Source organism: Triplophysa rosa, linkage group LG5, assembly GCF_024868665.1.
Source record: "Triplophysa rosa linkage group LG5, Trosa_1v2, whole genome shotgun sequence".
In the NCBI taxonomy this organism is placed as follows: Eukaryota; Metazoa; Chordata; class Actinopteri; order Cypriniformes; family Nemacheilidae; genus Triplophysa; species Triplophysa rosa.
Window position 1 is genome coordinate 21,355,306 of NC_079894.1, and position 16,241 is coordinate 21,371,546.

Consider the following 16,241-nt stretch of genomic DNA (forward strand, 5'->3'; position numbering starts at 1 on the left):
GTTTTTACAGTAGCCCTAAATGGACAAACTGCTATACAGGGATTGTTTCATAAATACTTCGGCAAAGAAGTGAAAACATGACACCATCTTAGTCCTGTGTCACCCACGTAGTGCTCCGAAAGGGATGGGGGAGTAATGGAGTGAGCCGTTGGTTGCAATTCACAACATCACCGCTACATGCTGGTAAAATCTCCACATTGCTCATTTATTGTTCAAAAAATATTTTTCAGGTATATTTATTAGTTAATCTCTTTATGTTAAACAGTGTCAAACATATAATGTGCTCTACGGTCAACCTGCCAAAAAGAACTCAAGAACAAAAATACCACCAATAATAATAATAAAACATAGTTTTCTTCAGCTAAGTGGTCTCAGGACATGCATTTTTGGTCATTGCCTTGCCTCTGTCTTGTCGTGATTCAATGATTCTGTTGTGAGGCCACCCTGTGCTACTTTTAATTGGCCAGTGATTGAAGGTTTGGGTAAATTGTATGGTGGGGTTGACCGGTGACAGGCAGGAGAACTCTGATAGGTTAGTCCCTGAGTGAGATGGCCCAGAAAAAAGGGGAAACTGCCTCTGGATTGGATGTGCCTGGGGAAAGAGGAGAGGTTTTGGGATGCAGTAGGGGAGCAGAAGGGGATGAGAAATTGACTGCACAGCTGCCGAAAGAGAACACGTACACAAACATGCAAACAGAAGAAAACAGAGAAAGTTAAAAAACATGAATTTAATTTTTGTAATATTATTAGCCCAACACAGTAGGCTGGCATCCCTCAAATGTAGGCTATTTGTATATGTTTTTAAATCTTCAGCAATGGCACTCTTACCCATGTCAACAGAAGGCTTATTGACTGACAAATGAGAGGACAACATGGAGAACGGGACAGGTGCTGTAATCTGGAGAAAAGATGCAGAAGAAATATTATCAAATAAAGCACCAGCTGCTTCATTTAATAATGAAATAAACACTTTCACTCACCTGTGGGCAGGTTGGAAGACTTGGATAATTCACTAAGATTAGTTTACTGAAGTTAAACTTGTAGGTAAAACGTTTACCTTTGGTCTTGTGCAAAATTCGCTTTTTATAGTAATACCTGGTGGTAAAATAGACAAGTTGTCGGTCTTACACAGGCAGAGTAAATGACAAAGCATTTATGTGCATATAGATTGATGTCTGTGCATGTACCTTAAAGCTCTACTGAGTTTGTCGTAATTCATGTGCGGCTTGCCCTTCCTCTCCCCCCACAGTTTAGCCAATCTCTCGGGATCTCTGATCACAAACTCCCCCCACTCGCTGCCCCATGCGATAGCTCCGCCCTCACCACGCCCCAGCAGCTCTAATAGGAAGTGCCATAATTGCACCTGCCGGGAACCAGGAGACCAAGCTGGTTTATATGCCCATTCAGGGAACAACACTGCTGAGAGAAGCAAGGACACTGAATGTTATATAGCACAAGAATTGTTTGACAAATGGAGACAATAAAACCAATGTAGTGTGATGGGTTGTAAAACATATTTGAATATGCAAACATTTTAGTCCCAGTGAGGGAGATCCATATACCCTATCACACTTTGCTTGTAAGACAAACCCTATACATTCTTAAAAAATAAAGGTGATAAAGTAATTCTTTGTAGTGAACGCCGTAAGAAGCATTTTGGTTTCCCAAAGAACATTTCATTCTCTTAAAAGAATCATTTCTTTCACACCTTTACATAGACCTCATAACCTTTTTTTCACTAGAAATAACTTTCTGTGGATTCTGTGGAATGTTCCTGGAACCATACAGTCAGACAAAAGGACCTTTTACAACAAACTAATTTTTAGGAGTGTAGCCTACTTTTTTAAGTGTACTAACTTTTAAGATGTGGTCTGCGATAAATAAGTATTTTTAAAGGTGTTAGACTTAGATTTTTTGTATAATGAGAGGAGGGGACAGCACAAAGAGTTGCTGTATTGATGGAGCAATATTGTAAAATTCAGATAATTTCCACATTTTTCTTAAGGATTTGAATAATTCAATTTTTTCAATGGCATCATTATTTGTACAGTATTTCAAATAGAAATTGTAGATGAGTGTATAGGTTAAACAGTTACATAAGAAATGTTTTCAGCAAAGTATCAAGTTTTTAGCAAAGTATCCATATAACGTGATTTAAGAGTAAATCTATGAATATGTTCCTTTCAATAACAGAACAGAACAAACACAAACATAAACACACACACTTACTTCTGCTCCAGTGTGCCGAGGGACAATGACCCAGAGAAGAATTACAGTGGCATTCCATCTGTAAGATATTAATGTAATTATCGTTATTACTATTATGTTTATTTTCTGAGCTAAATTAGTAAAAAAATTAGACACTAATTTGGATTGGAATCCAGTTTTTTTTTTTTTTGAGTAGGTCGCGTGCAGAGCCATTCGATTATTGTTGCTTTATTCGGTAGTATTTCTATAATTTACGGATTTCAAATTAAACTGTTAATTCTTGAACCCCTGTGCATTTTTCTCTTAATTTTATTTTTACATGACAGATGATTATTGTTATTGAATCCATCAAGTGATGCTAAATATAGGCTATCCGCCTGGTCCCTTGGATATCACCTGCGACAGAAAGCTCAATTAAAACGATTACATTTGTGCAATTTCTGTTACTATCTCCGTCAACTGGGGAAAATATGATAAATGTAAGAAACATGTTATAAAATCAAATGTTCAACATAAAAACATTATATTAATATAGTTTGGTGTGTTTTAATATACACTTTAAACCAATTTAACTTAATATAGTGGTACTGTCGAAAAAACATAAACGAAACCATATCGTGGTTTATTAGATAAATTACGTAAATCGAAATAACTATATGCAAAAAAGAACTAAATAATAAAAGAACTGTTACCTGTTCAGTAAAGATGCTCTGTTCTGGAAGAAAGATGAGAAAACATCTGTAACTTCTTGCTCAGTATTTATCTTCACCTTTTATCTCTCTCTCTCTCTCTTATAACATTTACTTCAATTCTTCTCTCTCTTCGACCCAAACTGAAACACCTGATACCCACACTTTCCTTTTATCAGGGGGATGTTTTGGATTGGGTGTGCATGAGGATTTGGTAGGCTACTTTTAACTAGAGAGGGGCGGGGGAGTGCGCATTCTCAAAGAGCATGTACATTTTATTTTAAATAGTGACTAGTAAATCCCTAATAAATAAATAATTTAAATAAATAAATTATATTTACAATGGTTAATAACACGTTTAATTTAAATAAATAAATTTATATATATACAGTATATATATATATATTAATGTCTGAGCTTTTAAAGGACATATATTTGTTCTGTTAAAATAATTATACATCATAGAAGTAGATCCTTATGAAAACCAGTTTTACTTCATTCTTAAATTTAATCATCATCATATAATCATTTTACATTATTTCACCGTTTTTACAGTGTTTATTCTGAAAATTAATTCAAGCATTTTTACTATAGCGGTGAAACAGTGAAAGTTTTATCTCCTTCTGTCTTTCTGCACATACACACACTGCAGTGTGACAGGCGACACCGGAGGCTTTTAATTCCAGTGTACACACAAATTCTGCAGCAGACAGACATCAATAATTCATGTTGTTAATTGAGTTGAATGTTATGCTTTCAACAGTGGGACTGTGAGCCGGTCACTCTCACTTTACTTACTGTATCTTGTTAATAGAATTACAAAATCAGATTTAAATATATGTTCAAATACGACTAATGCGACGAATTTTAGGTGGTCGTCCTCACTAGTTAAAAATGGCCCATTAAGCTAAATCATGTCAACAGGTTTGTTTGAAAGGATAGAAAATATCTTTACCCTGGTCTGAAAACAATGTAGGCTAAGTCTATGAGATGAGCTCACTAATTTAGTGAAACAAGCATGTGTGTGGATTAGGTGGTCTAAAAGAATTGTTTGTTTTAAAGTGGACGGTGCAAAAGCTCCTTACAGACCTTCCTCATCAGTTCATCTGATCCCCCTACACTCACACCGGCCTCCTCGTCCACGTCTCCATCTCTCTTGTCCCTCTATCCTTTTAGCATCTGCTTATTTCTGTTCACGCTGAGAGCGGATTTTCAGTTTTAAAAGTGTGAGTGTACTGTATGTGTTTAACAAGCAAGACAGAGAACACAGTGTGTGTGCGTAAGGCCAGAAGCACGCATCTTTAAGGATGAATCCTGTTATAGGTTAGGAGGATAAAAGGCTCTGCTGTGTTTGTGCAAACTCGGTCATCTTAGATCGCAATAATTCCATGGGGAACTCACTCTGTCCCCTGAGACACGGAGCTTTTTAACCGTCTTTTTCACTAAACTTATGTTCATTATCATATCTTGAATGAGTTTTCTTTCTTGTATAGGATTAGTACTTACTCTGGTTTTGTAATGTCATTACAATTATTTTGTCAATTTTATTCCAAAATTGTCGTTTTATTATTTGAACTATCATTATTTTATATAAGGATTTTTGCTTTTATTCCAATATTTCACTTGTTTACTTATTTGAACTTTTGTCATTCAAATAGATCACCGTTTTGATGATGTTTGAAATAAAAAATAATAATATGCAACGTGGAGCGTCGTGCATTAAGGTATATTAGCTAGTTTATCGCTGAATCATCAAAACATTTTTATTACATGGACTGGGTCCATTTAACATTCAACAGGCCAATAATGACAGGCACCAAGTAAAATGTAAATAAATAAATATAAGACATGACGATCTTCAGTGCTATCAAATACTTCACATATTTCATAAACATTAACTCTATTTGACTTCAATACATTATTTAACTCGTTGCCTTTACACAATTTACCAACTATTGGTTTTGTTTTATCAGCCTTAATTTGATCAAAAAGCAGCCAATATCGCAACATTTTTTATTTTACTCCATTTTGGCAATGAATTTTTTGCCATGGTAATAAAGCACACTTCTTTTTTCTATGTAAAAGTGTACATTTGTGCAAGAGTTAAGCGATCTCTTCTTTGATAAGTTTTTGGTCATTACCTGATTTCGTTTAGCCTGAAATCTTTCTTTCTTTTCCATTAATGCTGACAAATCTCTCTCTCTCTCTCTCTGCCTGGCTCAGGGGAGCTGTGGTTTTTAAAAGGTTTCTGTATGTTTCCCATTCCTCTATCTGTCTTTGTCGAGGAAAATAATATATCCGCTGGAAACAAGAGACAAATGGCCAGAGACTTTGAGTGGAAAGTGCCAAAATAACTATCGCGTAGAGCAGAGTGGATGCGATGACCCAAACATTCATGTGAATGAAACAAGTCATAATGTTTTCACTCTTTTATAGCTTCATCATCATCATCATTTACATCATAATCTCACTTGTAAACAAATTCAGAGACCTTTATCACCGGCCTTCTGCTTTTTATAAATAACATCTTGACCTCTTGTTTAGATTGCAGACATCCAAACCTTACATTTCTCTCACGGGCAGAACAAAGAATCTGGTTCTCGAGTCCTGTTTTGCAATTGTTCTCTTTTTTACTCAATTCCAGCACAATTACGATTATTCATATTTCTTGAATAAAATGTAAACTGAACACAGGTGATCAGTAATGGCAAGATTAGCACAATCTTTGAAAGTCTCTTTAGATGCATACGGACAACCGAGCACAAATCTACACAGACTCAGAATTCTGAGAGAAAGTGGATTTTGGAGTTTAGAATCCAAAGCTATCGGCAGATTAATCTCATTAATATAATCATCAACCTCACAGATCTAAATTTTGGATAAACATGAGAAGGAAGGTAAATGACCCCTTTGCCTTCAAAGGAACATAAATGAGAGCCCTCTGAAGTTGAAATTCACATGTTGTGTTGATATTTTCCTGTTCATTGTCAGCCAATGTGATTTTTCAGTAGTGATTTTCTAATTAAATAAGACATAAAAATAGGTGTTAGAGCTACAGTGCAACTGTTCAGTCATTCATGAAATAAACAACAAATATTTACAAACCAAAGCCACAATTATAAAAAAATACTGTTTTAACATTCACAACTAAAGACATGGAGGGGAAGAGAGTGTGTGTTTGGGCATACACTTTAGATTTGTGTTTATGAAAATCCAGTTTTAGAAATTTCTTCTCTGTAGATCCACATTTTTAGAACGCATGGGCAGCCTTGCAGAATGTGACAGTATGTAAAATCGTGGAGGAAGTTTGAAATGGCGCCATCTAGTGGAGTTCAACCTGTCGTGTCTTTTTTCGGTAAGGCTTTTAAATGCTCAAGTACAGTGTGTGAGGCTCAATTTCGTCTCAAGGTTTCTACGTCTGAGAACATGTGTGTCAGTGTGCATGCATGCTTGTATTGTAGTGTACTTCGTTTAAGACAAACAGATTGTGTTGGGTGTGTCTGTATGTGTGTGTGGGTGTAAAGGGAGCATTTGGAATCAGCTGCGGTAATGTAAGCATGAGCAACAAGTCAGTTCATATTCATGGATGATACAAGACATCCAGAGAAAACCAGAATAAAAATAACTTTAAAATGCCAGAGAAGCTTTTATCACGTTTCTCGACCCTGGATTTGACTTTTACTCTTCATTACTGCCTTCAAGAGTTGACTTTTTCTCCCTCTCTCTTTTGACGTGGCCTTTAATTCACCCACCACCCCTCATCTCTCCTCCAGCAGCCTCTCTTGTCTCTTGCTCTCTCTATGTGAGGTTGTGGAGAGGTTGGCTGACCCGCATGCAGCTCCAATAAAGCGCCCTGGCCAGCGTCAACACCACCAGCAACAGCACTGCCGCCCACGAGGCATAAATACCTCCGTACACCCGTGCCTGGGACCATGTCCCTGCCTACAAACACACAGGGAAACAGTTGTGTTATGGGTCATTTCTGAAATGGTGGAATTAACAAAAAAACTAAACAGATATTTTTAAATCAATGTTTAAAGGGGCAGTGTAGCGATTTTAGCAGCATCTAGTGGTGAGGTTGAAAATTGCAACCAACGGCTCACTCTACCCCTCCCTTTCGAAGCACTACAGCGGCGGCTCTCACAGGACAAACTTGTCGTCACGTTTTCACTTCTTTGCCGAAGGAGATAATGTATTTAGAAAACTCGCTCTGTAGAGCACTTTGTCCGTTTAGGGCTACTGTAGAAACAACATGGAGAATTCCATGCAAGGGGACCCGCGGTGTATGTAAATATAAATAGCTCATTCTAAGATAATAAAAACATAACGCTGCATCTCTGTCAGTAGATCCTCCAAAAAATTACACACTGCACATTTAATATAATAATGGATATTAAGTGATTTACAAATGTATATATTTGTGACTTAGTTTATCCTTGGAAATACACAGATCGTTGCTGTCGTTCTGAAACCTCGTATTTTATTTTTTGCCATAAATCATTATTATTAATCACCTTTAATGTTTGTCATTGTGTTTAGCAAATATCTAACTAATAAAAAGTATTAAAAAGTGCTTGTCAACTGTTTTTTTCCCATTTCCTTAAAAACTGTGAATTTGGACATCCAAGGTTTCAGGAGGACAGTGGCGAGATGCAATTGCAGGAACAGTTAACAAAAGTAATGTGCTGGTAGTTTATAGTCAAAAGAAAAAAAAATGTTTGCAAGTTTTCCATTGATCAGTAAATACACTATCAAGTGCACACTTACAATCAGTCCGGCGGCTGAAATGCTAAACAGCAAGCACAGCAGGTAACACCACAGACTCCGCCTCCTTGGGTATCTTTGGCCAATTGAAGACCTGGTAATGAAAAATAGAAGGAAGAAACGGAATTAAATCTGCAAAAAAGGATAAGGTTATGTTATTTCTGTGCTATCAAATAATGGTGGCTATAGTTGCCTTGTTGACATGTAAGGTGTCCAGCCATGACATACTCACACTTTTCTGCAATGAGGGCATCTTGCCAATGTCCTGTCAGTAAATTCCGTCCACTGAAATGTTAAGAAAACATTTGAGCAGCTCATGTGAGCCAGCGACATAAATAAAACACGTATAGACCACAGTTAAATATTTAACTCTATAGTGAACTTGAGCTGAGTGGTTTAATGATGTCAATAATGTCATGTATACCAATACCAATACGCTTCAGTAATATAGTGCGTTTATGTGTAGTGTGTTGTTGTGTGTACCAAGAAAGTGTTGCTGCAATGTCCACAGGAAACTCTAGCTCCAGCTGGTTGTGGTTCTGGACTGGCTGGGCCTGGGTGGACTGGCCCCAAGTTTATGATCCTCTTACTGGTCGATGGAAACATACGCAAAGATTAGAGAAATAAATTAATCTGAAACAAGATTCTGTGTCAATAGTTTCATTTCACACCTAAAATTCTGTCTTCTCTCACCAGTAGGGACGTGGGCAGGCGATCCTTTGGGATGTGACCTTGCAGATGAGCAGGCAGTTACAGGGGCATCGCACATATTTCTTCCCTGCAGGAGCATTCTTTATAGGCTGGAGAGAATGAATGTTAAAAAAAGAAATGCCAAGTTAATGAGAGGAACAGAGAGACGAACAGAAACAGAGAGTTAGCCAGTTTCGCTTTTCTCAAAGGTCACAGATTGTGCGGTCACTGTGCAACAGGAAGTTGTGTGTTTCATTTGTCACATACACGAAGATATACAGTATGATATAAAGTGAAATGCTTGGTACAACACTCATCCCACAGTACGCAATAAAAGTATACAGGGGTAACAATAAAAGTATAATAAATAGAAAACAAAGCATTTCAAAATGTTAAAACAACAAAATAAGGGAAAAGATATGCAAGTACATCAATGTAGTAAATATACATCAAATATATGTGCTCCGTCCCAACTTACTGTTGCTTCATTGCAGACTCCACACTTGACCACATGTTGGTGGATTTTGCCCTCAACACTGATAAGTGACTGGCACACCCTACAGCTGATGACCGGGGCACTGCCACTCTCTGGAGACGTCAGGGGGGAATATGGTGGAGGATTCTCACCCAATAGCACAGGAGGCTGAGTCGAGTTTGGAAACGGTGGAAAACCTAAAAACAAAGAGGCTGTCATGCCAAGGTATCAATAACATGGTTTATTTCAAGTGTTTCATTCATACATCTGTCTGAATAACAGAACAGCAGCATCTGTAACCTATTTAGTTCAGTACAGATATAAGAAATGCTGGCTTGTAAATTGGAGATTATGCCAAACACAGTAATTTGCATGTTGGGAAGGTGAAACAGTTCCCTGTTACCCTGGCCATTAGGATTAACAAGAAAATCAGATTTGGTCTCAAGATCTGCTGAAAGAAGCTTTATATAGAGACTGCAGGAATGCACGTGGCTAGTAAAGCAAATGTGCGTGTGCTGTGTGAACAGGTTTAGTTGTAGTTGTGATAATTTAATCGTTTTTCTTTCAATCTAATACCGTGCACGTGTTGTTGTGAGGGTTAGTTTTAGGGTTAAGGGATAGAAAATCGCATAACCTGATATACATTAAATAGAAGTAAAGTTGTGTGAGTTTGGTTGTACTTCTGAAGGCCGAAAAACATTTTACAAAAGACATTTTAGTGGCCATCACTATAACATTTCGTTCAACATTATTTTTTATTTTAAATCCAGACGACTCAAGGAATCATATCACAGTTAAAAACGGTTCTCGTAAAAATCGTTAGCATAACCCCTTAGTTTAAACATCTCCCTACAACACCAATAACACGCCCTTCAGTAACTTTCAAAGGACCACGCCCCCTGTTTGCAACGATTGGCTGAGTATTCCTCATCCAATCATTTGGGCTTTCTGATTCGCCTACATGTCTGTCAGTCACGCGTTGTGGGGTGTAGCTCAGGATAGTGGATATGGCAGATTACAGTGTGTAATTCATAGAAAGGCTTATTTATCGGTAAATGTGGACAACATTTGAACAATGAACGTCTTTGTACAACCACACTCACATAACTATTCTCAGAAAATAATATCCTCTTATTTCGCATCAGCAATGAACAATAACACAAAACGGCAAATGAGAATTAAACGAGTCAGCAGCGATGTTCATTCACTTGCGGTAAATTTGGCCTGCCCGCCTCCAAAAAATGACAGTGATCAATATTGAACTGGTTGAGAAGAATTATATCCAGGCGACCTAGACGTATCGCTTAAACAACTGCAATGTATTGCTTGTCTCAGCTTCAGTGATCGCGCACTCACGCACGCACTTCATCTGCCTCCCTGCTGTGAAATCATCCGTTGATCTTGCCTTCATTAAAATCAGCGTGTGAAACAAACGCCATTAACCACACCGACCCGAAGCGATGCCGTATGATGCACAACCGTGCGTGTGGGCCCCTAGCAGCGCAGAAACGCTCCGCGCACGATACTCACTCTGTGGTTTGTTCGGCGCGCCGTGTGGAGCCGCTCCGGGAGACAGTCCACCGTTACCGGTGCCAAGTGCTCCATCACCAAGATCCGAAAGCAAAGGGGACCGCTCGCCGTCCGCCATACCGAGAGCGAGGCGAAGAGAGGGGGAGCGGCGAAAGCGTATTGTTGTGCTACTGGTGAGTGTGCGTGGAGCTGGCCTGCGTCACTACGCTACGTCCGCTGCTGTGGCAACGCGTATGCGCTTCCATGCGCCCAGGGGGTGTATTGCATGATACCCATGAGCAATCGCGCGCGACAGTAAATCCCATGTTGTTTACATTGTGTCACAGCACTTTACATTAAAAAGAAAACCAAATAGTAATACACAAAAGGTGTGTCTTCTTAAACATGTATGTATGCAGAAATAAGATATTTTAAATAAGATATTAAACAGCAAAACAACGTATTGAGCTGATGATTATAAATGATTGCACTGAACACTGAACATGCCTAGGCTACAAGAGAACAACAACCACATTTGTAATAGTGCATAATAGGACAATATTTATTATCCAGGTAACTTTTCCAGCACTATCTCTTTTTAACTGCAGAACTGAAAACATTGTAACGAATAATTTCTTTTCTTAAACAATTTATGATTCATTAAGGGCCATTTACAGGATTGAATATATCCAACTTCCTGTCAAAGAGGAACTGTAGGACAGCACCTGTATTCCCACAATTAAAAAAAAGGAAAACATTTATATTCCTCCCTGGCTGCTTCTGCTCTTCATTCTCTATAAAGTCTCTCTCCTTCTCCATCACTCTCTTAGGCCAGGTTAATACTGTCCATCGGTCTGTTCATGGGCAGAGTGATCTCCAGTTCCTCTCTCTCTGTGATAAACCTGGCAGTCCCCTCCTGTCTGTGGACTGGGTGAGGCAGGTGAAGGCCTAACTTACTGACAACACAAACACAGACAACACGTACAGTCATTTATATTATGAAGAGTTTGGTTCTAAAATGAGATCTCATTTTGTAACCAAACTCTTCATATATTCTTTACAGTGAGTGTTATATTTTAGTTACACAAGGAAGATGTATACTTACTACTTTGGCGTTCTCAGATCAAGAAATGTCTCCCTCACATCCAAAACCAAATCAGAAGCTTTCGTTCCAGGCAGTTTAACTTTTACCTGGGTGTGTGAAAGAAAGAGATTGTGAGATTACTTTGAGATATCGATAGAGCTTTTGAAATGCAACAGCTTTGTATTTGGAGGACTGCCAGAGCACAGTAGGATCATCACTGAATTTTGTGCCGTAAGATCTTGACATTGACTTCAACAGCCTGCTTCCCAAAAACCAACATCAAAGCAAGCTCTGAGACTTCCACAGAGCAGAGAAGAACACTTTTTGAAATCCTTTTCATTTATGAAAAAATCTATTGCTGTGTAAACTTTAAATGTTTGATACTTTGATTTAATTTATTAATCTAGCAATTTTCTTAAACACAAATTGATATAACTCAGTTCAAATTAACATTAGATACTATACCTGTAATACCTGTGAAAATTCACACACAAAGGAAGATATTTGTAAGAATGTCAGTAACCAAACAGATGTCATCTCCCATTGACTCCCATTAGTATTTGTTTTCCCTACTATGGCAGTAAATGGGGGATATGATCTGTTTGGTTACTGACATTCTTCCAAATATCTTCCTTTGTGTTTAGAAGAACAAAGAAATGTATACAGTTTTGGAACAACCTGAAGGTGAGTAAATGATGACAGAATTTTCATTTTTGGGTGAACTGTCCCTTTAAGAGGCATCAAGAGACTCTTCATGCTCTGACTTTGGGTATTCCAAAACATCATTTTGCACTGAAATTCTTCTGTTTATTAAGAAATCTGTAAAGTGATGTGCAGGTTGAATTAATGTGATGTTTGTCTTTTGTGTAAATGAGTACCAGCATGCTGTCGCAGCACATGGACGAGGGGTCCTTTCGGCTCAGGCCAAGAAACAAATCTTCAGTACCAACAGACTGTTTCAGCACAATCTCGTACCTAAACATACAAACGCACACACGGTGCCAGAATCACTTATCACTTACTGTACACTCAGGTCATACTGTATGTGATATGTGACATGCATGTATCTTCTCTTACTCAGGCTGTGGCCGTGGATCAATGAGGTCATCAAAGTGTGACACCTCAGTCACTTCTTCTTCATCCCAGATGTCTTTGCTCTTCTTCTTCACACAAGCAGTGTCATCTGAGCAGATGTATGTAACAAAATGTGTTTAGAATGATGATCAGTGCTTATCTATTTAAAGCTTTAAAAAAACTGTAACACTACGGTAAGGTTGTACTTGTTAACATTAGTTAATGCATTAACAAACAATGAACAATGCTGCATTTCTAACGCTTAGTTCATGCAGTTCCAGCCTTTACTATTAGGTACATTTCGAAAATGAGAAGTTGAAGCTGCTGTTATGACCTGGAGAAAGTTTATGTATTATGGTATATTGTGCTGCCTGTGTTTTGCTTTCTCCCGTGTTCGTGTGTGCAGAGACGTCACTACTCCAGATGGGCGTGGTCTCTACTAACCACTTGGAGATGGTGATTGGTCCTACGCCACGTGCCCTGCGTATATAAGGACCGCCCCAAACACTCGTTCGATGCCTTGGGTTGGGTTACTTGTATACCACGTGTCATTGAGCGTGTGCCTTTTGCCGATAGTACGCGATGTGATTTTGTGATTCGTTACACCAGTGGTTCTCAAACTTTTTCGTAAGGCCCCTTTGTGTTAAGTGCATCGCTTTGCGGCCCCCCATATAAAGACTTATAATCTTAAACTTAGAATTTTAATTAAACCAAAAACATTCAGTTATACAATGCTGGAACCTCAATTCTTTTGGTTGGTGGTGTCATTTTCTGATGTTTGATTGCATAAAATCTATGATAAATTTCTATATTTCATAAAATGCCACAAAATCTGTGGCTCCCTGGATCCATCTTGGGGCCCCCCAGGGGGCCACGGCCCCCAGTTTGAGAACCACTGCATTACACGTGTGACTAAAGTGAGTTGACTTTTGTTCTTGTAGACTTATTCTTCTCTTATGTTTATTTACTGCTACTTCAAATGAGACACTTGTAGCCCGAGAGAGTTATAATTCTGTTAATGTGAGTACGTGTGTAACTTAATTCCAGTATCTGTTGTCTGAACATTGTCATTGTCTTGTTAATACGGAGATTTGGATTTTGTTATTTTTAAGTAACCGTTACACTCTCACACTGTAAATATTTTTTTACATATTTCACCAAGTTTTGGGAGGTAGGGGGTTAGGTGCCATTTTGATTTACATTCCAGTTTTCACTTTGTTTATCCTCAGGGAGACAGATAAGATGGTCTGTATTTTGTTTTCTTTTGTTTATCCTCTTCTTATTCTTTAGGTTATTTAGTATTTTAAAAGACCGTTTTGTTTATTATGTTGGCCTTTTCTGCCCCTGAAGAGAATCCCATATTATACAAATTAAACTCTCTGTGTTGCAAGTAGTCTTCCTTTTTCTGTTACGGCTTACCGCTAGGTCGTAACACTGCTAACATAGTTCATGCACAGTGACCTAACATGAACAACTGTAATTGGCATTAACTAACTTTAACAATGTTAATGTTTCCTGTGGTTAGAGCATGGCGCTAGCAACGCCAAGGTATAGGTTCGATCCCAGGGATTGCACGTACTAAGAAACAAATGTATAGTATAATGCAATGTAAGTCGCTTTTAGCGTCTGCCAAATGCATAAATGTTAATGTAACAAAGAATAATACATTCTGAAAAACTATATTGCTCATTGTTAGTTCACGTCAGCTATGCATTAAAGACAACCTTATTGAAGTGTTACCAAAACATAAACCCAATACAAAGCAGATAGACTGGCACAGTGTTCTTTGAATTGGTTCATTCTTTCATACTAGTCTTTGTAGTTTTACTCATTTATATATTTTATAGTTTACTTTTTATTTCTATATTATTTTCAGTTCATTTTACATCTCCTCATGAGTATACGGCGCGGTGGTGTATTGGTACAGTGGTACTGTATTAGGCTACATGAAAAATGGTATCTAGGTACTTTTAAGGATACCCAGGTATTCATGTGTTAATGTTTTTCATATATAATATTAAAGCAATTATACCGTTGTTGTTTGTTCGTGCAGGTAGATCAGGGGAGCCGATGTGGCCCGGGCCTATTCTCGCCATGGGCTTTATTTTCTGCAAAACAGTAAGTTACAATTATTTTGCCAGAAGACAACACACATGATGAGGAAAAAATATGTTTTTTGAAGCGCGTAACATTACCTGGAAATCTTCATCTTCCTCCGGTGGATTGAGTAGTGCTGAAAGCGCGTGAAGATCCTGCACAGACGTGAGACTTTCCATCTCTGTATTTACAAAGAAAAAGTGTCATGAACAATTTAAAGGATTACTCTTTCTAAGCGTCGGCAGGCTACTCTGGAGGACTCGTTTGTTGTTGCCATGGAGACGGCAAGCAGAGTTTAATAGCAACCGTTGCTAAGCACAAAACAACCACAAACCCGACACCAGTTGTGTTTTAAAAGGAAAGTTATTTAAAATATGAAAATAGTTAATGATTATAAATAACATTTTATAATATTTATACTTTAGTATAAATTTATACTTTTAATATTTTTGGGCCATATTCAGTTTCATTACATGTGCACTGTATATGTTTATTTATAGATTAGGCCTATTCTCTGTATTGATTTGCTTTAAATATTTATTTAAACGAAATTATATGTTTACAACATTTTACGTAGGCCTATGCTATTTCTCTTTCTAAAATTGATTTTGTAGTAACATAAAATTTGTACAACCCGGAACACAGGCAGACAGCTCTATAGGCTACTGCCGTGCGCCTTCTCCACTGTGCCAGTATTCTGATTTATTGCTTTTATAGTCTAAAACGGTTACCACATACCTGGCAAAAGTAAGTTGTTTTAAACAAAAATCCTTCCTCCGACAAGCAATTAATCCGACATGCAGCAGAATGTTGCCATGTGTGACACAGACACAAACACTAGATGGCGCAGTAATACCGTGCTGTAGTCTCGAGAATCAACCGTGTGCTTACAAAGTATATTGGCATCAAACACAGCTCAGCCAATTATAATCAAGAACTGGAAGTGGCTGTTTGTATGTGGGTCTAATCCTACCCATGCAATTCCGACGCCGATTGTTTAAAAAAATATACTGTAGAAGCACAATTGGGTTTCCGGTATGTACTTAAAATGTGCTACTGTGTGTCAGGTCCTTACTAATATAGCTTCGCGTGCGTGCGTGCGTGTGTGTGTGTGCGTGCGTGCGACATGTTTTTATATCCCGGTGGGGACGTAAACCTGAATGCACACCAAACATGGGGACTCGTGTCACCGTGGAGACCAAAATTGAGGTCCCCATGGGCAAAAAAGCTTATAAATTGTACAGAACACTATTTTTTTAATCTAAAAATGCAAACATTTTCTATGATCTTTAGGTTTGGGTTAGGGGATAAAATATACAGTTTGTACAGTATAAATAACATTACGCCTATGGACTGTCCCCATGGAGATGGTAAACCAGACGTGTGTGTTTGGACATGTTTGTATATCCCGGTGGGGACCTAAACCTGAATGCACACCAACACATGGGGGCTCGTGTCACCGTGGGGACCAAATTTGAGGTACCCATGGGCAAAAAAGCTTATAAATTGCACAGAACAATATTTTTTAAAAATCTAAAAATGCAAAAAGTTTTTTATGATCTTTAGGTTTAGGAGTAGGGATAAAATATACAGTTTGTACAGTATAAAAAACATTACGCCTATGGACTGTCCCCACGGAGATAGTAAACCA

The 16,241-nt window shown here is 38.1% G+C and overlaps 3 protein-coding genes across 4 annotated transcripts; all 3 read right to left on the reverse strand.

Annotated features, from left to right (window-relative positions):
- Positions 1-196: 196 nt before the first annotated feature.
- On the reverse strand, positions 197-3,133 carry LOC130555059 (ETS domain-containing transcription factor ERF-like). Of its 2 annotated transcripts, XM_057335095.1 has the most exons (6): positions 2,901-3,133; positions 2,230-2,287; positions 1,188-1,419; positions 981-1,095; positions 829-898; positions 197-660 (listed from the first exon to the last, which is right to left on the reverse strand). In XM_057335095.1, exons 2-6 carry the CDS (start codon positions 2,285-2,287, stop codon positions 362-364), a joined length of 774 nt encoding a protein of 257 aa, XP_057191078.1. In that variant the 5' UTR covers positions 2,901-3,133; the 3' UTR covers positions 197-361. The 2 variants fall into 2 exon arrangements, with proteins under 2 accessions (XP_057191078.1, XP_057191079.1); XM_057335096.1 differs by lacking the exon at positions 2,901-3,133 and having other exon boundaries at positions 2,230-2,605.
- A 2,082-nt stretch (positions 3,134-5,215) lies between these two features.
- pip4p1a (phosphatidylinositol-4,5-bisphosphate 4-phosphatase 1a) lies at positions 5,216-10,568 on the reverse strand. The gene is made up of 7 exons (XM_057335085.1): positions 10,357-10,568; positions 8,830-9,023; positions 8,355-8,461; positions 8,145-8,250; positions 7,894-7,946; positions 7,665-7,755; positions 5,216-6,839 (listed from the first exon to the last, which is right to left on the reverse strand). Exons 1-7 carry the CDS (start codon positions 10,472-10,474, stop codon positions 6,696-6,698), a joined length of 813 nt encoding a protein of 270 aa, XP_057191068.1. The 5' UTR covers positions 10,475-10,568; the 3' UTR covers positions 5,216-6,695.
- Positions 10,569-10,909: 341 nt separating this feature from the next.
- Positions 10,910-15,385, reverse strand: dnaaf6 (dynein axonemal assembly factor 6). Its single transcript, XM_057335115.1, has 7 exons — positions 15,329-15,385; positions 14,689-14,771; positions 14,526-14,601; positions 12,497-12,602; positions 12,298-12,394; positions 11,441-11,526; positions 10,910-11,291 (listed from the first exon to the last, which is right to left on the reverse strand). The coding sequence occupies exons 2-7, from the start codon at positions 14,767-14,769 to the stop codon at positions 11,162-11,164; spliced, it is 576 nt and encodes a 191-aa protein (XP_057191098.1). The 5' UTR covers positions 14,770-14,771; positions 15,329-15,385; the 3' UTR covers positions 10,910-11,161.
- Between the last annotated feature and the right edge of the window lie 856 nt (positions 15,386-16,241).